The sequence below is a fragment of the Diabrotica virgifera genome, chromosome 3 (genome assembly GCF_917563875.1).
Source record: "Diabrotica virgifera virgifera chromosome 3, PGI_DIABVI_V3a".
Lineage (NCBI taxonomy): Eukaryota > Metazoa > Arthropoda > Insecta > Coleoptera > Chrysomelidae > Diabrotica > Diabrotica virgifera.
Genome location: NC_065445.1, coordinates 110,172,236 through 110,195,526, shown reverse-complemented (window position 1 = coordinate 110,195,526; position 23,291 = coordinate 110,172,236). Strand labels below are relative to the sequence as shown.

The 23,291-nt window shown below is 34.9% G+C and overlaps 1 protein-coding gene across 1 annotated transcript in view; it reads right to left on the bottom strand.

Annotated features, from left to right (window-relative positions):
• Window positions 1-12,367, bottom strand: part of LOC114332616 (BUB3-interacting and GLEBS motif-containing protein ZNF207) — a 79,390-nt gene extending 67,023 nt beyond the window's left edge. Inside the window, exons 1-4 of the mRNA XM_028282435.2 lie at window positions 12,158-12,367; window positions 11,827-12,035; window positions 11,444-11,705; window positions 245-393 (exon numbers count right to left, since the gene is read on the bottom strand). Of these exons, the coding sequence (XP_028138236.1) occupies window positions 245-393; window positions 11,444-11,705; window positions 11,827-12,035; window positions 12,158-12,198 (661 nt within the window). The 5' untranslated portion in view covers window positions 12,199-12,367. The remainder of the gene's footprint in view (window positions 1-244; window positions 394-11,443; window positions 11,706-11,826; window positions 12,036-12,157) is intronic.
• Window positions 12,368-23,291: the final 10,924 nt, after the last annotated feature.

The window sequence follows — 23,291 nt, the reverse complement described above, 5'->3', positions numbered from 1 at the left end:
TTTACGAAATAATGAATTTATGCGTTACTTTATGGACGCACTGTATGTAAGTATTAATATTTGTATAAACATAAATATAAATATTCTGACAATTATCAGATTTAACTAAAATGTCATGCAGTGATTCGTGACATTCTTAGAATCTTATATGAAGCCAAAATTAATGACCCACTGAAAAAAGGGTATGGAATAAACTGTAGTCAGATTAAAGGAAAAATTATTTAGTGTTTATACAAAAACTAACCTGATGATATGGGCTTAAAATCTGCTCCAACTACTGGTGTACCTTGTGCACCAGGTGATGAGGTAGGAATAGCGCTGGGAAACAGGGGCTTTGGAGGGCCACCCTGACCTTGCATCATTTGCTGCATATGGGGAGGCATCATCTGCATCCTAAAATAGTAAATCAACTATGAAATATAATTTTTTTTCATTAGATTAGATTAAGATTAAGAAATAATGTAGCACAATAAGTTTACTTAACTGCATTTATTCAAGTCTAAAAATTAAAATACATATAAAATAAACTTAATAAAGAAAATAAAGGAAAAGTTATAATTGCAATTCAAAATGTTTCACAATAAATTTATTCATGGAGAAATAAACAAGGGAAAATTATATACAGGAAAATATATGAAGACAATCAACACCAATATAAACATAAGAAGTTGAATTAGAAAAAAATAAAATAAATGTATAAACCCATGCAGCATGTTGCAAAATAAATGGCTTATATAGATGTAACATAGGTACTGAAGTCGATTTTCAGATTCTTCTATATACCTGAATTTTGTGTGATTCTATTAGGGATCATTGATTAAACGTAAATGCATAAACAAAATAACAGGTAGACTATTGTTTCTTGACATTGTAAGTCCAACTTCTTAATCCATTTTTGTATTCTTTTGAGACTATTTATGGCCGGGCAAACGTGTTTTATATATCCAGTGAAGACTGGAGATAATTTCGTTTGGGGGGGGGGGGGCTGTTTTAAAAATACAGAAAAAAATTAACAGGTACTTATCAAAAGCCTACTTCTTAAAATGAAACTCAATAATCCTGTTTTGATCAGAGATTAACCAATTGTTAAATTGGTACATGTAACAACATCACATTTTATAATGTCGGCCAGGGTTTCAGATGAAATGGCAATCAGTAAAAATTCTAGAGCAAGGCCTCAAATAGAATGTACTACTCCTCGGCATATGACCACTTATTAACTTTATTAAAAACAAAACTACATATATAAAGGATTACTTTCTAATATGTAGTTTATGTTAATATGAATGATCTTTTGTCCCACATACACTTCCTATAATATTTAAATGCATTAAAAAATTTAAACACAAAACAAATGGAAAGCATCTTAATGATGCATCTTATAAATGTTTGATAAATTTTCACTTAAAATTAAAACGATTATCTGTTTTTAAACACGCATGATACAAAATTGGGCATAACCTAATTCCGGAGAGAAAATAGAAAATCATGAAACAGTGGAGAACAGTAGCGAAAGGCTGATTGATTGAATTCACTGGTACATATTTAACATAAGAGAAGCATTACATTCCAATGAGTTACAACTACAGGATGATAAGGTTATCGAACCAAGCTCTGATTATGTATACCTTGGAATGAGAATCCAACAAAGTAGAAGGACAGAATTCGAAATAGAGGAAAGAATTATGAAAGGAAAGAAAGTAATAGAAGCCCTGAACTACTTGGGTCAAAAACCATATCAAATGAAAAGAAAACACAGCTATATAATAGCATCTTTAAAAATGTGGTACTCTATGGATGTTAAACCTGGCCACTGAATAAGGGAACAGAACAGAAATTTCTTGCACTGAAAATGGACTTCTGGCGAAGATTGGCCTGTATCTCTAGTGTCACACATAATGAATGAACAAGTATGAGATATTATAAATAGGAAAACAAACATAACAAAAGAAATCCAAGAAAAACAACTTTGTTCCAAAAAAGCAATGTCTGAGAGAGAGATCTACGACCAGGAGATTGGACATATCGACGTAGTTGGAAAATAGGAACTGGAAGGTACAGGATGCTATAAACCGGTGTTATATAGAAGCATTCCAATGTTAAAATGCGGTCAAATGTAGTGAAATAGTAAAAACACAGATTCTACATGTACTTATGTATTTAAATCTGTTGACTATAATGTAAGTCATTCAAAATAGGACCAAATTGAAACAATTGATAATGAATTATATGAAGTTTTAGATCTAATTCTCTAATATGTGAATCCCTTTTAATTTTCACCTATGAATATTGAGAAGTATTTGTTACATCAATAACACAGGCCAACAAAAAAATATTTTTATAAAACTTTTCTTACAAACTTATGTGAATCCTATGTATTTTTTGGCGCTAAAAAGAATCTGAAATTAGATTTTACGTATCACCCACAGTTTTCCCACAATATGACACTGGTTTATTATACATACATTATAATAATTTGAAAAAGACAAAATACTCAAATACATTTAAATTATACATTATAATTGTATCTAATTCTTATTTTGTAATAGTTATAAGTATGTGCAATAATTTCAGGAGTCAATGCTTTTGTATTTTCTTTCTCTTTTTTATTTAAAACTTCTGAAGTAGCATTTTTTCCTATGCGAGGCACTCTGTTGTTCCTGATGAAGTGACCAACAGTAATTATCCATCACATTATTGTTCCAACGTCCCTGGTATCGTTTCTCCATCACCTTGATATCATAGGGGAATCGTTCGTCTTGTTCTTCACTAACATCACCCAGATTTTCAGGGAAAAAAAAGGTGGATTTTGAGGCCCATTTGGCATCCCAAATCTTAAATCTTATCTAATATTTTAAAAAACTTATCTAATAAATTGGCTAATATAAGGTTGGGGTCTTTCACATTACCTAAAAACTTGGGACATCTTGGATATTAAAGCACCCTAATATGTCTGTGTAAGATATTGGCATTGGAGCGACCAGGTCCGGCCGTCACATGTAACACCGTTGCCGTATCCTCTATTTTTTCATACTATCACGTTACAATTTTTTGTGATATTATATTTGTGTGTGAAATGTATCATTTTTGTGTATTTTAGGTATGTTCTAATGTTATGTATATATAGGTTTTTACTTGATTATTTTAAATCATTGTGATGTTTAACTTGCTAGAAACCTTGTAATATTGTGTAATGTGTTAAAAGTAAGTAGTTTTGAAACACCAATTAAGTAAAGTTTATTATGTTGTTGTTTTCACCAATTTTGAAAAAATGTGAAAACGTTGAATTGTCCACGTCCGTGTGTCCGTCCGTCCGTCTTGTCTGTCTGTTTGCAAACTCAACTCTTCCGTCATTATACCAGGTAGAATGACAAATTACGGACAGACAACCTAGGTCTAATTTCTCACCTTTAGTACTATCCTTGGATTATAAGCTTTAATTTGACACCTCATTTGTCATTATACCTAGTATAATGACGGAGAAGTAAATATTATTATTCTATTATTCTTGTAGGTACATTTAACAATGATTGAAATTATGAAAGAAATATATAGAAAACAGCATGGCAACACTGCGACGCACAACATAAAAATCCAGCATCATTCAGCTGTGCCGGCTGTGCGTTACATAGGGTGCTTTAATATCTAAGATGTCCAAAACTTGGTTACACTTGTTTGAATGCAATACAAGCTTCTTTTTCCTTAGTAGTCATCTTGGTTTCAAAGGTAATTATCCAATTTTAAATGTTAAATTGTGAAAGAATGGTGGGTGATACAGCATTTTTAATGCGCTTTTCGGACTCAGCACATTAAAATACATAAGATCGAGGTAATCTTATCAAAAAAGTTTTTTCATTGTTGGCCTGTGTAATTATTAGATTTCTAAATTAAATTAATTAGCAAAAATTAATATGTAAATTGAAAACTTACTTTCATTCAAAATTCAGGATCAATATATTCACACACTTAAAATATATCTCTATTACGACACAAAACAAAGTATACAGTGGGTGGCCTAATTAGTAGGAATATGACACAAATTTCTGTTTTGTCTAATTTAACCGATTGTTTTTTTGCAAATAATTAGTCCTGGCTCATATATTAATTTTTTATATGCAAGGGAATATTTCTATGATTATACAAACAAGCTTTGTAGGCAAAGAAATTCATTTTTTATAAAAAATTGAGTGTGAAGAACTATTTTAATATTTAGTAATGGCACATTTTGTTGATATTACTGTTTTGCTATGTCAGAGCATGTTCTCTATACAATATTTTGCATTATTGTAGTTATATATATTATAATGTCATTCTCTAATAAGAACTTCAATCAAGTAACACCTAGTGGGGATCACTCCTTTGGCGATAGCTCATTTGGCTAACTCCCATATATGCTCTCAATGTGGTTCATGTCAGGCAAGTTTCCCAGTCAATACAAAATGGGAATATTAAAAAATTTTCTTTATCCAGAAATGCAGTAACATTACTGGCTTTATGACACGATGGCAGTCGTGACACTCATCAGGTGTTTAACCCGAAGGAACTGCTGCCCTAGCTGTTCTCAGATGAATTCAGTTTTGTCTACCAAAATCTTGGAAGATCATTCAATAAAAAAGTATACCTGTAACAATTAAAATATGCGCTATTCATTGACTCCAATGTTAAAAGAAATGTACATAGTTACTTGACTCTAGTCTTCAATAATTATGCCAGTGTTGTTTAGTCCATTACAATCTCTCTTAATTCATGGTTGTGGTGAGGCAAGACTGCAGATAACCCTATTTTATGATCAGTGCAACTATCCTTTTCCTATTACATTTTCCAACACAGCCACAGTTATTAACCCATTCGCTGCCATGTTCCAAATCTGGAACAATTGTTAGTTTCGCTGCTGGTTACAAGATGTCACTGTTGGTCTTAAATCTGATAAACTATTTGTATTCGGTAGTGTCAAAACAACACGTCCGTACTGAAATTACTCACTGGTTTCGTATAAGTGGCATTTGTTTTGTGATTCATATCAAAATTTCAAGGAAGGTGCAGTTGTATAACTTCTATAGTTCGATTATAGCTATTTCCTGTTGTGAAATATTGCGATCGGGGTAAGTTTAATTAATATTATATGCCTATACAATATATCTTTATCGTTTAAATGCTTAACCTCAAATTGAATATACCGAGTAACCTCTAGTTTTTGCATGTTCCAAAAATGGAACTTGGCGGTATATGTTCCTAATTGAGGTTTTTCTTTTTAGTTTGGTATTATGGATGTGAAAACATTTTATGGAAAGAAAACGAGTTGTTCAGCGGATACTCTGAACAATCTAATCGATGATCTAAATAAGAAGCAGTTTGATTCTGCAAACATATACATTTATCCACCAGCGGAAGATTCTGATGGAGATTCTGAATCATCGGATTATGTGAATTTCAATGATTTTTCTGATAAGTTTTCATCAAAGATACTGAACGCCCCAGCTGAGGCAACTCTTGTTTCACAATGTGAGACACAAGACGCTGAAGATATGTTCTCAACGAGCGATGATGAACTTCCAATAAATGTGGGTCAATCTAATAAAAGAGCGAATAAATCCAATAGACAAAACGACTGGAAAAGAGGTGTCTTGTCCCTAGATAATCATCAAGAAAATATCTCACTTTCAAATCGAAATAATGTTCACTGTGAAAGTGCAATCGATTTCTTTACACTTTTTTGGTGTGATAATTTCTTTGAATACATAAAAGACGAGACTATAAAGTATGCCCGACACAAAAATGCAAACACATCATTTGAGGTTACGATTGAAGAACTCAAAGTATTCTTTGCAATCCTACTGATTTCTGGTTATTCCCAAAGGCCTCGAAAAGATATGTACTGGAGTTTGGATTTGGATCTCAGAAACGAAGCAATCGCCAATGCAATGCCGAGAAATAGGTTTAGAGAAATTTTGCAAAATTTACATTTTTCAGATAACACTAAGCTACAAAAAAATGATAAGTTTGCTAAAATAAGACCACTCATAGAACATTTAAACAGTTCATTTATAAAATATGTTCCGGTTGGTGAAACCATATCAGTATCTGTTGATGAATCCATGGTGCCGTACTACAGCCACCATAGCTGTAAACAGCGTATTCAAGGGAAACCTATTAGATATGGGTTTAAATTTTGGTCACAGAATGTATCAAATGGTTATCTTGTGGGTACCGAACCTTACCAAGGGAAAGGAACCTTACTAGGAGAGAGTAACTTGGGGCTAGGTGCATAATTCCACTGATAAAGGCCATGAGTGAATTGAGATATGGTTGCACAAGCACCATTAGACATAATCGAATTGGGAAATGCACATTGAATAAAAACGCAATGAAAAAATCAGTTAGAGGATCCGTTGATTCATACACAAGTTCTGATGAAGATATAATAATTATCCAGTGGAAGGATAATGCCATCGTTCACGTGGCTTCAAATTGTTATGGCGTTCAACCTACAAAATCGGTACGTCGTTATTCTGCAGCGGAAAAAAAATATATAATGGTAGACGTTCCCTACGCAATTCAGCAGTATAATACTCATATGGGAGGTACTGATTTAATGGATAGAAATATCGCTAACTATAGACCAAAACTGCGTAACAATAAATGGTGGTGGCAAATTTTTGTTCACCTTTTGTCTGCTTCAATCTCTAACGCATGGATTTTATATAGAATTCAACACCACAATAACATTCAATCTAACGCTGATGAATTCGTTGAAAGTATGGGTTCATTGGATTTATTAGGGTTTACAAGAAATATTGTGGCAACATATCTACTACTCAACCCTCGACAACCAAAACCTGATAAGACAAAATTAGGAACAATATTTCGAAAAATTCCAGGATCTGTTTCACAAAATATGTCGGTTCTGCATTACCCAATTTCTTTAAAACAAAACAGATGCAAAATTTGTAAAACAAACACAACTTTTGGATGCTGTATTTGTAAAATTAATGTACATCCTATTAATTGCTTCAAATCTTTTCATGAAAAAAATTAATAGATCCTCTCAAAATGTTATCATTTTTTATCAATAAATGTTTAAGTTTAAATTGACGTTGTTGATTGGAACAAAAAAATTTTTAGGCACAGGGCTATTGTGAAAAGATTAAGAATTTTTTTAATATTTTTCTATAAGTTCAGAACATAAAATTGACCTGTAGAAGCTATAAAATTTAAAAAATGAAGTTTGGCAGCGAATGGGTTAAATTTAATTTTTATTAACTAGATTTTAAAGCCCCTGCAATTGATGCTAAATTCTCTAGGAATGTTAGGTATGAAGTAATAAAGTTTGAATTTCTTTAAGTTGTATTTTCCTGGAAATAAGTCTGAACATAAATTACAATGATCATAAACTACTTATAAGTTGTCTATGTGACAACAGTAAACATCCTACTGAGTTTTACACTACATATCGTGGGCTTACAACCAAAAGGCACTAAGTCAGAACACTGACTAATTAACTTTTGAGATAAATGGATTTAAAAGTTTGAATACTAATGATAATTCATACAGACATAATAAGCTATTTCAAATACGCTTAAAATAATCTTCAAATATTTAATTTTTCAAATAGTTTATTATGTCCCTATGAATGATCATTAGTGTGCAAACTTTCAAATCCATTTATCTCAAAAGTTAAAATTCTGACTTAGTGCCTTTTGGTTGTAAGCCCATGATATTTGATAAATACTGCAACGTAATAGTGTTGCCACATATAGAAAAAAAAATAACATTATCAAAAGCAACATCAACCAAAAAATTTATTGTTTTTAGTCCAATAAAAAAGAGACCAATAATTTTTTTACTCAAAAAATTAAACTAGAAAATCGGAAATATGCGAAATGCCTCTGATTATTTGGTCACCCACTGTATGTATAGCTTGTTAAATATAGGAACAAGTTTGCACAAATCTCTCAACTGTGCAGAAAATTGAGCACAAACACATGCATTATAATAAATGCAGAGATAAAAATTGTATATAAAGAAATAGCTAAATAAGGTAAAATTTTATCCAATTTGTTTATATAGACTGGCTGCTCGATAAAAGATGAGTAGCAAATTAAATTTCTCTTTATTTAGTTAATGTATAATATAAAATATAATTACATTATTTAAAAAGAAATTATCATATAAATCAATAATTTCCTTCACCACCAAATATTCCTTTCAGGAAAATTTCAAAGCCATGAAACAACATGATGATAACCAGCCATTATTGGTCATGACCTATTTTAGAATTTTTGTATTAGCCTGTCTTTTGCTGTGGTACTTACATACCTGCAGCACTTGGTACATGTTTCCCCTAAAATATAGCTATAAAGTATTACATCTTACAACTACAGAATTTCACTATTTAAGCCTTTCAAATTACATTGAACTAAAACAATTTCATTGCGCACATCTAGTTGTAAAAATGTTCCTACATTTAATAGGCTGCACCAATATTAATGAATATATTATTCTAGTATATGAAATTTTCATAAATAAATAAAAATAAAAATATTTATTGTATGCTTAATACCATAGATTATTGTATTATTAAGTCAGTTGAAGAAATCATATCCAAATATACTAATTTTCAAATTGATTAATCAATAAATACATGAAATAGAAAATAACTACAAACAAATATATACAAATGAGACAACTACTCAAGATAACTTAAACAAATTGGTCAGATTTGGTAAAACTTTCACTGCGCATGACTCCTATTGGAGACAAAGTGGTTCTTTACTAGGTACACATGACTCCGATCAAGGACAGTAACCTGTTGATTTTTAAGACAGTATATTTTACTTAGCACGACACTAATGTTAGTTAATGTTTGTCAGGGTGTGAGTGAGGACTTAATATGTCAAAAATTTTTACTTGATCTTTGCTGTGGTAGTTTTGTGATTCAAAATGGAGGAAATTATTCCGGGCCCTTCAAAGTGTAAAAAATAGAAACGAATTGGGGGGGGGGCAGCCTGTTCGGTGTCCGAACTTAAGTTAGCTTAAAGTTAACTTAAGTTAAGTTAAAATAGTAGTGTAGTAGTTCAAAGCTTTCATTGTCGTTGATTTTGAGTCGCCAAACGTTCTTGCAAGAGTGTGGACAATATTTTTGGACTCAAGTTGACTACGAGAGAACCAAAATAAGTTTATGTTTAACCTTTATAAGCACTATATAATTAAAGTACGTATTTATTTTTATGAAAATTTTAAATGTCAAAGTCTTATTAATCCTACATTGTTTAATTTTCTGGTTTTACTCTGTATAATAAACATGTTTTTGTCTTGAATTTTTTAATTTTTTTCACTTTGCGTTGGTTCGGATTTGCCAAACGTTCGGATTAGCGGGGTTCAGAGTTGCGGGGTTCTACTGTATTTTAAAAATTTAATATGATCAATAAGAGACGAACAAAGAGAAAGCGTTGCAAAATATGCTCCGAAAACAAAATTAGAAAGCAGACAACATATCGCACCTTGAAAACAAAAGTGGCACTATACTGAAAACATCAATTTTTAGTTATAGCGATATCTGCATTACTTTTGACAAAACGCTCCTATTGCAGAGACTCCTGTTATAATAGCTCGCATTGTTTCTCCTAGAAGTCGCTAGTGTCACTTTTGACTTTTAGGTGTTTTGTCAATGTGGTAATTTAAAAAGTGGCACTCTATCGGTTTCGTGTCGGTTTCCGGCGGATTGTTGAGGGAGAAGCACGTCGTTGTAAGTAAAAAAGTGACATTTTTTCTTTAGTGCCGGTTTTCACGTAAATTTAAAATGTTAAGTTTCATTAAGTATTATTAATAGTTTGTTTACTTTTACCAAATAAACGATTTTTCTTTTTAATATGACACAATTTCGTTTTATTTTTCTCTTTTTTTATCATTAAGGTAAATATTAACTTGACTTTTTATTCTAATAATCAGAACTTTTATGTAAAACAAAAGTGGCACTATAAGGAATTTTTTTAAAGATTTTTTTCTAAATTAATAGTTACATTATTAACTTGCCTTCTTCGGAAGAAACTAATTGTACTTTAATCAAACTGTTAAATAACATTAATTATAGTATTTAATTCGGTTATTTTAGTTCAACATCCATTACAGAACTGTTCGAAAAACTTTAAACGGTCATACTGAAATATCTAGATTTTGGGATAATGTCACTTTTGTTTTCAAGGTGTGATATCACTGTGAAAAAGTCCTGATCACCCCGGATTTTGTATTGAAGAATGCTTTGAAATTTTCTAAAATTCCGTTATATAATTATTTTTCTAGAAAAACGTTCTAATTTGCCTTGTGCCGATCGGAGCCAGTCAGCAATACACTGGAAATCCTTAGCCAGGATGCGCATGACTCCCATCGGAGTCAAAAATTTAAATCACTTTTTATAAATAAATATACACTTTATTTAATTAATTTAATATTATAATATTCTAATATAAATTACAATGATATTATTTAAAAAGTTATTGCCTGTCTTGGGTAACACCTCTCAAAAAAAGTCAGCAGTGAAAGTGTTAAAGATGAATATAGACAAGACATAAAAACGAATAATAAATGCTGGTATGGTAAATTTAGAATTTTAAATATTTTGCACTCAACATCAATTGTGCACAAATCAAGACTTAAGTTTATAAATAAGGTAGATTCATAAGCTTTTATTAAATTAACAATGTTTCAGTAATAGTAATGTCTTCAGTGGAAAAAAAATTGTTAACAGAGAAATAAAAAAGAAATTGGCCCAATTCTGCAAAAAAAAATATTTTGGACTGTTGAGGACTGGGTCCAAGACCTATTCAGACCAAACTAATAAGTATTTTTAGAGAAAGATTACATTATTACCGAGGGCCAAAAGTCCCTGAAGACTATTAGTTTTCTCAGGAATCGAAAAAAATGAATGCATTTAAATAGCATTGGACCAAGATTTTGTGCCTACCCCCTTAAACTAATACTACAAGATTAATAAGACATGTGATTTCCGAGGCACAATCTACTAAAGTAACACAATTTTGATAAAAAACTATTATGTTTTCCTGATAAATACTATTGTGAAAGAAAATATTTAAATGTAGTATTTCAAAATTCTTGCATGGATCAATACATTATCCAAACATGAGTTCTAATAGAATTCAGAGTACACAATGAATTATGTCAGACTTTCACTCCTTCAACTGACTTATTAAATATAAAAATAAAACATGTACTAACCTCAATTGAAGTACAAAAATATGAAATATTGACAAATAGTTAAGCATGTGCTAGACCAACATGTTTTAACTGAAAATAAAATGTTTACTATTTTTTATTGTTTACTTTTTACAAAGTTTACAAACAAAAAATTGTATGAGAATTCTGTGGAAGGTAAACCTCATATTTGTTTTAAAAAATCTCCAATGTGTACTTACTGCTAAATACTTACCCTGGATGTGGCATGAAATGAGGTCCCATAGGTCCCATTTGCATCATCGGACCCATAGGCATACCTGGTGGCATTCCTGGAGGTGGCATCATTCCTGGCACCATATTAGGCATTCCTTGCATAACTCCTGGAGCACTGCCTAAGAGACCCTCTGGTTTTGGCCGTTTAACTGCAGGTTCGTCATCATCCGAACCAGAATCATTTGCTGGCCTACTTCCTTGTTTTTGTCTCTCATGTTCTCGAAGATCTGCTGCTGGTATTCCTGGTAGATAAACAAAATACATTTTATAATACTGAAAGGAGAAGTTAAGAGAACGAGGAGTTCATAACTGGCAGGTATACTTGCCATGCATTATTTTTAGAATTATAAAAATAGATTTTACCTTCCATCCCATATATTTCAATATCAACATTGGAACGATTTGGCAATGAATTAGGAACCTTATCTATCGTTTCCTTATGAACCTGCATGCAATGTATAGAGAGGCCTGGGCCAGTATATAATTTTTTATGGCATATGTGACATTTAAAATGTTTGGCTTTTTGGTGTTGGATAAGGATTTTCTCATCTTCGAACTCTCGATTGCAATACCTAAATTTAGTTAAGGAAAATGTCTATAAATATATTGATTGCAAGATATTATTAGCGCTAGGAAATAAGCAAAACAGTTACAGGAATGCTAACAAGAAATCATGTTTTAATAAAAAGGATACCAGCACCAAGGTTTCGACAACTTCTTCTTCTTACGACCCATTTTATTGTAATAAACTAATTTATTAACTAAAACACAATCACCGGATTTTAAATAACATTTACTGTAATATAACTTCGTTAAAATTGTTTTTATCACAAATTGCTTTTCACTATTCAAGATGGCCGAAATCAGAACAACGGAAAGGTAGTTTCACACCCACTAAACCAGAAGACAACAAAAGTCACATTCACACAACGTAAAAATGCTATATTTAAGGTCGGTATCCTGCACAGCCAATTCGCGACCATGGCCTACATTTGGACCAATCACTAACTGGCACTTGACAGGCTTTACCAATTAGGTGTTCAGATTGGATAAAAAATGGTAAATTGTAACCGACATCTAACGTGTAAATATAAAATCATAATAAAATATTATGGCGTAGAAATAAAGATGACAGCACATAATTATTAAAAATATTCAAAGAAAAAAGAAAAGTGAAATGAAAATATTTTGTGAACCGTAATTTAAAATCTCTTTCATAATGTTGAATTTTTATAGAATTTTTTGTAACTTATAAAATAGGTAATAAGATAATTAAGATAAAATTAATCAATTTCTTTTCATAAGCTTATATTCTCAAATATTAATTTAGTAGCTATTATCCATCTATTATCCAAACGAGAATAAGTAGATACCACTCAGTACCAGATCCGAAAATCTGAAAACCTCTACCGCGGAACCAATTTCTGGGTACAACCTCAATCTGTGGCTTTTACAATTTACAAAGCAAGCAAACGACGAATAAAGCCGACGAAAGGGAGTCTAAAATATGTAGTCACCACCTGCCGTCCATTCGTTGATTCCGTGTAGGAATCTCTCCAAGTTGTGAGTCACAACCTCAGTAAACTGAGAAAATGAAACACAGTTTATGTTTTATTTCGGTTCAGAGGCGATCATCATCCCCTTACGCACGTTTCACCCTCTCAGGGATTTTCAGAGAGGCTATATTCCGAACCGACCATACCGCCCTTAAATGGTTAATGCTGTTTAAGAATCCAGAGGGTCAAATAATCAGATGGCTTGAACGACTCCAAGAACGGTAGGGATTTCAAGATTGAGCATCGGGCCGGACCGGAGTTAGCCATAGGAACGCTGATTCTTTTATAGAAGGCCGTGCCCAGCAGCGGAGTGTTCCCACTGCAACAAAACAAAGAACCAAAGGAAGCAGCAGTACTAAATGTCACAAATGCAACTATCCAAGAGAACAAGAAAGGCTACAGTACACACCACTGAGGGAAGTGGAGCTGAAAATAGTACCAGATACCTACTTCTTCCACCAAGCCACAAGAATACATACTCCTAAATGTTTTGAGACATCCTCGCCAGAAATCAAATACAGAGGACGTACAGAGAAAAGCATAAACCGACAGACCATCTGATCAGGTAATAGTCAGGTGGTTGCAACAAACCAATAAGGAAAGTAGGTACGATGCTACAAGAAGTACCTATAGAAAAAGACGTACAGAAGTCCACAACATGAGGAATCAAGTACCCGACAAGGAAGAAGTGCAGCAGTAGAACATGACAAGGAGGCTAAAGTATCTTAAAGAATGAAGCAGATCGCCAAAGCAGATGACACATTTTTCTGCTCGTGTTTGAGCGACGAATCTTGAGAGAAATATTTGATAGCGTTTAATGTGAACATGGTACCTGGAGTGGAAGTTACAATGCAACTGTGAAATATATAACAAATACAAACAGATATCAGGTGGAAAAGATTTGATTACTCGTTTAAAAATAGAAAGACTGGGATCTTCCTCTTTTTTTATTAGAAAAAATTTCACTTCACTATTTCTCCAATAATGGTAAAAATTCCCAAGCGGGAATTTTTGCAGTTACTCGAGCGCGTCAGATTATTACATGGGGAGAAACCTTGAACCCTGAAAATGTACCTCTACCATATATTGGCTCTTAATGCAGGGGAGTTCGTTAAGGGGGGCCGAAAAAAAAATCTATCCTTAGAAAAACTCGAAATCGTCAGATTAAGATAAGGTAAGATAAAAGTACATGCAAAAAAGTGTATACGATTTGAGCGGGGCGTAAGGAAATAGGGGAGTCCTAAAGTTTCACAAGAAAAAAGCGAATATTTCGCGAAATGAATGACAGATCGAAAAACTAAAAAATACGTGCTCAATATTTTTCAAAAATCTATCGAATGATACCAAACACGACTTCCCACAGAGAGGGGTGGGGGTAAATTTAAAATTTTAAATACGAATCCCACGATATTTCGCGAAATGAACATCAGATCTAAAAACTGAAAAATACACTTATTCAATATTTTTGAAAAATCGATCGAATGGCAGCAAACACGACCCCCCACGGAGGTGGGGTGGGGAGCTACTTTAAAATCTTAAATGGGAGCCCCCATTTTTTATTACAGATTCGGATTCCTTACGTAAAAATAAATAACTTTTATTCGAGACATTTTTTAGAATTATGGTAGATGGCGTAATAATCTAAAAAAAACGATTGTCGGAAATGGAAAATTAAATTAAAAATGGAAAGTCCCCACTAAAATGAAAAACTTTACTTAACTTTTTTTGGTTGTATTAGGACCTACTCTTCACAACCCAATAGGTCCCCAGAACGCTCGAGTGACTGTACATTTAGCATACTTTGCTCCCATGCCATAAGTAAACAATCAATATCGTCACAAGAACCATGATGATGCATTTTTAAAAAATAAACTTATTAGGTATAATGTACATACAGCCGCCCCAAATGTTTAAAATGTACGCCACGACGAGGAACACTCTCGAAATGCCATATCCCTCCATGTCAACCATCCCAGCGCCAGCGGATATAACAATTAACCATACATAACCACAACCGACTGGTTTAAGATTCTGAGCTCATACTAATATAGGGAAATACATGATCACTAGTGATCTAGTAAAAGTTGCTGTAGTAAATATGGGCCAAACATGATGGGACTCAAATTTCACGAACTCTAAAAATGAGGTTGATCAAATGCGTAAATATTCCCAATACTGATATCTTCTTCTTCACGTGCCATATATCAGAATTATCAGACGTTGGCGATCACTATTTCGAAGGCTTCTCGATTTTCTGAAATATGAAATAATTGTCCTGCATTTGATATCTGAGTCCATTCACGAATGTTTTTTAACCAAGAAACTTGTTTTCTTCCTACAACTCTACGGCCCTCTATTTTGCTTTTAAGGTTCAGTGTTCAGTTGTAATATTTTATCGATCTATATATGTCTCAGATAAGATATTTTCCGGTGTTTAACAGTTTTTAGCAGTTCTCTATCTTTGTAGGTTGTCAATTCTGATATACGAATGTGAATCTTGGACCCTAAGACAAGCCAATTGAAGAAAGATGCCAGTGAAATGTTCTGTTGGAGATGTTACGATTTCCGTGGACCGACCACAGGACAAATACTTCAAATTTTAAATGAGTCAAAGGTTAGCAAACGGGTCTTCAGCAAAGTATATCTCCAACAATTAAAATACTTTGGACATATTATGAGAGCAGAAACAAAAAACATGGAAAGCCTTATTATCCTAGGAAAGGCAGAAGATAACGAGGAATATCCCCAACAAGATGGATCTACCAAATTACTAGAAATATCAAAAAGGCGCATGCATGAGTTAAAGAAATGAGCAGAGACTGAGATATTTGGAGAAAAGATAGGTGACCTCTAAGTTCTAATTCAAAAGTACATAATGCAAAATTGGCGAAGCTTATCATCTTAGAGCCCATCCACTCCAACAAATCAAAGATATTTGAGGCGCTCAGAGCAACAGTGGCCTAACCCCAAAAACGAAGTTTTGAGATAAATGCAATATTTGTATTCGTATTTCCATTATGATTATGAGACGGCGCTACAAATTATGTATCGCCATCTAGCCAAATATAGAGGTATATTATGTAGACCCTTGTCAATCCGAAGATTTAATGTTGCTGCTTTTATTGATATATTAATCTAAAAATGCTCAATTTGTGGCTTAGGCCACTGTTGCTCTGGGCGCCTCATTTGTGAATCTCTTTCAGATATTGAGTAGAACAGCCGTAGTGCAACGGATCGCTTTCAGATATTGAGTAGAACAGTCGTAGCGCAACGGCATGACAATTAACTGGTCTCATAAGCCAGAGCGCCTGGGTTCGAGCCCCAGCACAGACAATCCATTTTTCATTTCTAAAAATGATATGAGCTGTTCACCGTACCTCGGAGAGTATGTTAAGCCGTCGGTCCCCTGGGCTAGTGTTAACATCGACACTAGTTACTTGAAACAGGGTTAAAGATGTAAATGGCGCCGGAAGCTGTCCGGCTAAAATGCCATACGATATTCATATTTAGCCATACGGCTCACACTCCATCTAAGGGAAAAATTGACTCATCCCAGATACTTACGGTATCAAAAGGATTGAGCTCTGGTGGGACTCTTTCCGTGTTATCGAGCCCTAGGTGACTTGGTATGCAGGTGTATCTCCCAAAAATTTTCGTACACATCTGGCCGTTGCGAGTAGTACTGCTTTCTGCATGGTCTTATAAAGATGTTCATTAAGAACCAGCTTTTTATGCTTTCGAGGAGGGTCTTCGGAATGACTCCAGTAGTAGACACAATAATCGGTATCGTCCGGGTACTTTGCATTCTCCATTGTCTCCGTATTTGAATTTCCAGATCTCTGTACTTGGCGATCTTTTCAGTAAATTTAGTACGTAGATTATTGTTGTTAGGAATCGCCACATCAATGAGGGTTGTTTGTCTCCTTAATTTATTGACTAATACGAGATCTGGTCTATTATGTGCCACTGTTTGGTCTGTGAGCACAGTGCGGTCCCAGTATAGCTTGTAGTTGCCATCCTCAAGCATACTCTCAGGGACGTATTGATAATATGGGAGATGGTCGGTTTGGAGAAGTCCCAGCTTGATAGCTATCTCCTGATGAAGGATTTTTCCCACTGCGTCATGCCGTTCCTTGTACTCAGTTGCAGCAAATGCCTGGCAGCCCCCTGTAAGATGTTGGATGGTTTCTGTCGTTTTGAACATGAGGGTCTTTGATGATATATTTCAGGTAATTTCTGGTTGGTATAACCTGATCCTGAATGGCCAGTAATGAACACTCCGTTTCAGGGAACATCATTCCTGATGTCAACCAGTAGTTCGACGCTATATTATTGTCTACATAATCTTGGCTGACCTCATTGGGATGTCGCCCGTGCAGAGGTTTACCCATCCAGGCGCGCACTTTTTCGTCATTAGTAAGGTGGTTTATGCGCAGTTCTGCTTCCCTCAGTTTTATCGGTGTTGTGTCATCTACTGCGCAGATAGCGCGATGTAGAGTACATGTTTCAGCCTGCATCTGAAAGTAAGATCTTAAATTAGCAATTTGTTTGTCTAATTGCTCACCTATATCCATAAGTCCTCTTCCTCCTAAATTCCGTGGTAATGTCGTTCTTTCTACTGCACTTTTTGGATGGTGTTTTTGTGCCTTTGTGAGGTGCGTTCTTACTTTTCGCTGAAGATTTTCTATGTCCGTTTTTGTCCACTTAACAATGCCAAATGAATAGCTAAGCGCGGAACATGCGTAGGTGTTTAGTGCTGTAAACAAATTTCTACTGTTAAGGTGTGAGCGAAGCAGCTGTTTTACCCTTCGTATAAACTCAGTAGTTAACTCTGTTTTCATTTGTTTATGGTCAATTTTCCGTGCTTGCTTTACTCCAAGATATTTATACATATCGTTTTCACCCATGGCCTCGATGTTCTGGCCATTTTGCATATCGAATCCTCCGGGCTGTACTTTTCCTCTGACTATATTTAAAATACGGCACTTGTCTAGTCCGAAGTGCATACTAATGTCATTAGAAAAAGTTTCTACAGTTTTTAGCATCTCATCAAGTTGGTATACGATTATCCAGATTAGCCATACGGCTCACACTCCCTCTAAGGGGAAAATTGACTCATCCCAGATACCTACGGTATCAAAAGGATTGAGCTCTGGTGGGACTCTTTCCGTGTTATCGAGCCCTAGGTGACTTGGAATGCAGGTGTATCTCCCAGAAATTTTCGTACGCATCTGGCCGTCGCGAGTAGTACAGCTTTCTGCATGGTCTTATAAAGATGTTCATTCAGACCCAGCTTTTTTATGCTTTCGAGGAGGGTCTTCGGAATGACTCCAGTAGTAGACATAATAATCGGTATCGTCTGGGTACTTTGCATTCTCCATTGTCTTCGTATTTGAATTTCCAGATTTCTGTACTTGGCGATCTTTTCAGTAAATTTAGTACGTAGATTATTGTTGTTAGGAATCGCCACATCAATGAGGGTTGTTTGTCTCCTTAATTTATTGACTAATACGAGATCTGGTCTATTATGTGCCACTGTTTGGTCTGTGAGCACAGTGCGGTCCCAGTATAGCTTGTAGTTGCCATCCTCAAGCATACTCTCAGGGACATATTGATAATATGGGAGATGGTCGGTTTGGAGAAGTCCCAGCTTGATAGCTATCTCCTGATGAAGGATTTTTCCCACTGCGTCATGCCGTTCCTTGTACTCAGTTGCAGCAAATGCCTGGCAACCCACTGTAAGATGCTGGATGGTTCTTGGGCTTGACATCCATATCGGCATCTGTCGTTTTGAACATGAGGGTCTTTGATGATATATTTCAGGTAATTTCTGGTTGGTATAACCTGATCCTGAATGGCCAGTAATGAACCCTCCGTTTCAGGGAACATCATTCCTGATGTCAACCAGTAGTTCGACGCTATATATTGTCGACATAATCTTGGCTGACCTCATTGGGATGTCGCCCGTGCAGAGGTTTACCCATCCAGGCGCGCACTTTTTCGTCATTAGTAAGGTGGTTTATGCGCAGTTCTGCTTCCCTCAGTTTTATCGGTGTTGTGTCATCTACTGCGCAGATAGCGCGATGTAGAGTACATGTTTCAGCCTGCATCTGAAAGTAAGATCTTAAATTAGCAATTTGTTTGTCTAATTGCTCACCTATATCCATAAGTCCTCTTCCTCCTAAATTCCGTGGTAATGTCGTTCTTTCTAATGCACTTTTTGGATGGTGTTTTTGTGCCTTTGTGAGGTGCGTTCTTACTTTTCGCTGAAGATTTTCTATGTCCGTTTTTGTCCACTTAACAATGCCAAATGAATAGCTAAGCGCGGAACATGCGTAGGTGTCTAGTGCCTTAAACAAATTTCTACTGTTAAGGTGTGAGCGAAGCAGCTGTTTTACCCTTCGTATAAACTCAGTAGTTATCTCTGTTTTCATCTGTTTATGGTCAATTTTCCGCGCTTGCTTTACTCCAAGATATTTATACATATCGTTTTCACCCATGGCCTCGATGTTCTGGCCATTTTGCATATCGAATCCTCCGGGCTGTACGTTTCCTCTGACTATATTTAAAATACGGCACTTGTCTAGTCCGAAGTGCATACTAATGTCATTAGAAAAAGTTTCTACAGTTTTTAGCATCTCATCAAGTTGGTATACGATATCCAGATTTAGCCATACGGCTCACACTCCCTCTAAGGGGAAAATTGACTCATCCCAGATACCTACGGTATCAAAAGGATTGAGCTCTGGTGGGACTCTTTCCGTGTTATCAAGCCCTAGGTGACTTGGTATGCAGGTGTATCTCCCAAAAATTTTCGTACACTTCTGGCCGTCGCGAGTAGTACCGCTTTCTGCATGGTCTTATAAAGATTTTCATTCAGACCCAGCTTTTTGATGCTTTCGAGGAGGGTCTCCGGAATGACTCCAGTAGTAGACATAATAATCGGTATCGTCTGGGTACTTTGCATTCTCCATTGCCTTCGTATTTGAATTTCCAGATCTCTGTACTTGGCGATCTTTTCAGTAAATTTACTACGTAGATTATTGTTGTTGGGTATCGCCACATCAATTAGTGTTGTTTGTCTTGTTAATTTATTAACTAGTACGAGATCTGGTCTATTATGTGCCACTGTTTGGTCTGTGAGCACAGTGCGGTCCCAGTATAGCTTGTAGTTGCCATCCTCAAGCATACTCTCAGGGACGTATTGACAATACGGGAGATGGTCCGTTTGGAGAAGTCCCAGCTTGATAGCTATCTCTTGATAAAGGATTTTTCCCACTGCGTCATGCCGTTCCTTGTATTCAGTTGCAGCAAATGCCTGGCAGCCCCCTGTAAGATGTTGGATGGTTTCCGCTGTCATAGTTCGACGCTATATTGTCGACATATTCTTAGCTAACCTCATTGGGATGTCGCCCGTGCAGAGGTTTACCCATCCAGGTGCGCATTTTTTCGTCTTTAGTGAGGTGGTTTATACGCATTTCTGGTTCCCTCAGTTTTATCGGTGTTGTGTCATCTACTGCGCAAATAGCGCGATGTAGAGTAGATGTCTCAGCTTGCAACTGAAAATAATTTCTTAAATTAGCAATTTGTTTATCTAATTGCTAACCTATATCCATAAGTCCTCTTCCTCCTAGATTCCGTGGTAATGTTGTTCTTTCTACTGCACTTTTAGGATGGTGTTTTTGTGCCTTTGTGAGGTGTGTTCTTACTTTCCGCGCTGAAGATTCTCTATGTCCGTTTTTGTCCACTTAACAATGCCAAACGAATAGCTAAGCGCGTAACATGCGTAGGTGTTTAGTGCCTTAAACAAATTTCTACTGTTAAGGTGTGAACGAAGCAGCTGTTTTACCCTTCGTATAAACTCAGTAGTTATCTCAGTTTTCATTTGCTTATGGTCAATTTTCCGCGCCTGCTTTACTCCAAGATATTTGTACATATCGTTTTCGCCCATGGCCTCGATGTTCTGGCCATTTTGCATATCGAATCCTCCGGGCTGTACTTTTCCTTTGACTATATTTAAAACACGGCACTTGTCTAGTCCGAAGTGCATACTAATGTCATTTGAAAAGGATTCTACAGTTCTTAGCATCTCATCTAGTTGGTTTCGAGTGGAAGCCATTAATTTCAAATCATCCATATACAACAGATGATTAAGCTTCGCCACCACATTGTTGTTATTTTTGATGCTAAAACCTGCGTCAGTGGAGTTCAATAGCTGAGACAGTGGGTTCATAGCTAGACAGAACCACAATGGACTTAACGAATCTCCTTGGAAAAGGCCCCGGCTGATTGCGATATTTTCAGTTTCGATGTTATTTTCACCAGGTATTTGAAGGTGAATTCTAGTCTTCCACTCTTGTCATTATATGCTGTAAAAAGGTCACTATATTATACGATATACGATAGTATACGATATTATTATTATTATTAGATATTGAGTATTGCTGAACAATGAACAAACTGTTATTTTCAAAGTTTATTTATATTCTGTACATTGTCTATTTATAAATTAGAACCTGAAAATATGCGACTTATTTTAATTAAAAATATTTCTTCGGCTGTCTAAGCTAAAAATATGTTGTCTAAGTAACTGTGTCTAAAACATTTTTTTACAATAATTCGTTTATAAAGCTAAATTCAAAAATACAAAATATTGTATTAATATAATATATAGTTAACAGTACGTTCTTAAATTCCAGAAACAACATATTTACAGATGGCATTCTAAAATAATAGCAAATAAAAATAAAATTTCCTACTTTATAAACAGCGAAAAATGTCATGTGAGAGTCTGCGTCTGAAGTTTAGAACGCAGTGCATAACATTATCTAATATTCACATGATATGAGTCAACAACTTATATAATAATGACATATAAAGTCTTAATGTAAACTAATGACGTCAAATAATTCATAATAAGCCTATATAGACTATATACAGTATTAAATTCAATAGTTCTTTAATCAGTGCCAAAATATGAAAAACATGCACAAAATAACTTATATGAAATCACCATGTATTTCAAACATGGAAGCTTTTGGAAGCTACAGGTGTAGGTATTTTAGTTGAAACTATCAGAAGAGTTCGTGCCCAAGGACTATATTATAGCAGATGCCAGTTACGGGAGGGATCGGGAGTTATCCAGGCAGCACACGATTGATCACGTAAATTGGTGTCTTCCCAAGACTGGAACATTGGAAATTGGCAAAGTATGCTCTTTTCAAACGAAACCAGGATTTATGTAAAATCAGATGACCAACGAATCTGTGTACTTGAGGGCTAGAAAGACAAGCAAGAACGGAAACTGCCAGATCTGTTCACAAATATAAAAGAGGGAGCGCCATGTTTGGGTAGGCATTATGATCGGTGAAAAAACTTCTATAATTTCCATCCAACCAACTTTAACACCTCGCAATTATGTTGATTTGGTTCTGTAGTCCAGGGGTCACCAATTATGTTCCCTAAGGGTCCGTTTCGAAAACCTATGACACTTCCGGGGTCCAGATTTAATGCTAAGTCTGGTTGATCTGATTCGATTTCTTTACGGATTCTTGTTAAAAAATATCCCGTATAAACAAATCAAAAGGATGCCGGACGAAATTTTTGGGCAGAAATTGTTCAGACAGATGTTCAGGCAGAAATTGTTCAAACCGGCAAACAGGTGTATGTTCTCAAAGAAATTGAAAGTGTGTAAAAAAATTTTTAATAATGAGCAAGTACTTTCAACACATAACGTGCCATCATCAGAGCTTCGTCCTCTTATAAATCCTTCATAGAAGAGCAATTGTTAAAAATCACATGATAAATCATGGATACTGGGCAAAAGCCACAGATATCGGGTATAAAACCCTTAAAATTAAAAGTTAAACACATCTAAATTCTCTTTTAGTTTTAAAATTACAACATGGCTGCGTCAAACCATTGTGAGTTCACGTGAACAGCTTGAACTCACAATGGTTTGACGCAGCCATGTTGTAATTTTAAAACTAAAAGAGAATTTAGATGTGATAAACTTTTAATTTTAAGGGTTTTATACCCGATATCTGTGGCTTTTGCCCAGTATCCATGATTTATCATGTGATTTTTAACAATTGCTCTTCTATGAAGGATTTATAAGAGGACGAAGCTCTGATGATGGCACGTTTGTGTTGAAAGTACTTAGCTGATTATTAAAAATTTTTTTACACACTTTCAATTTCTTTGAGAACATACACCTGTTTGCCGGTTTGACCTATTTAGAAGTGTGTACAAGTCATACAGTCTGTTTCAATT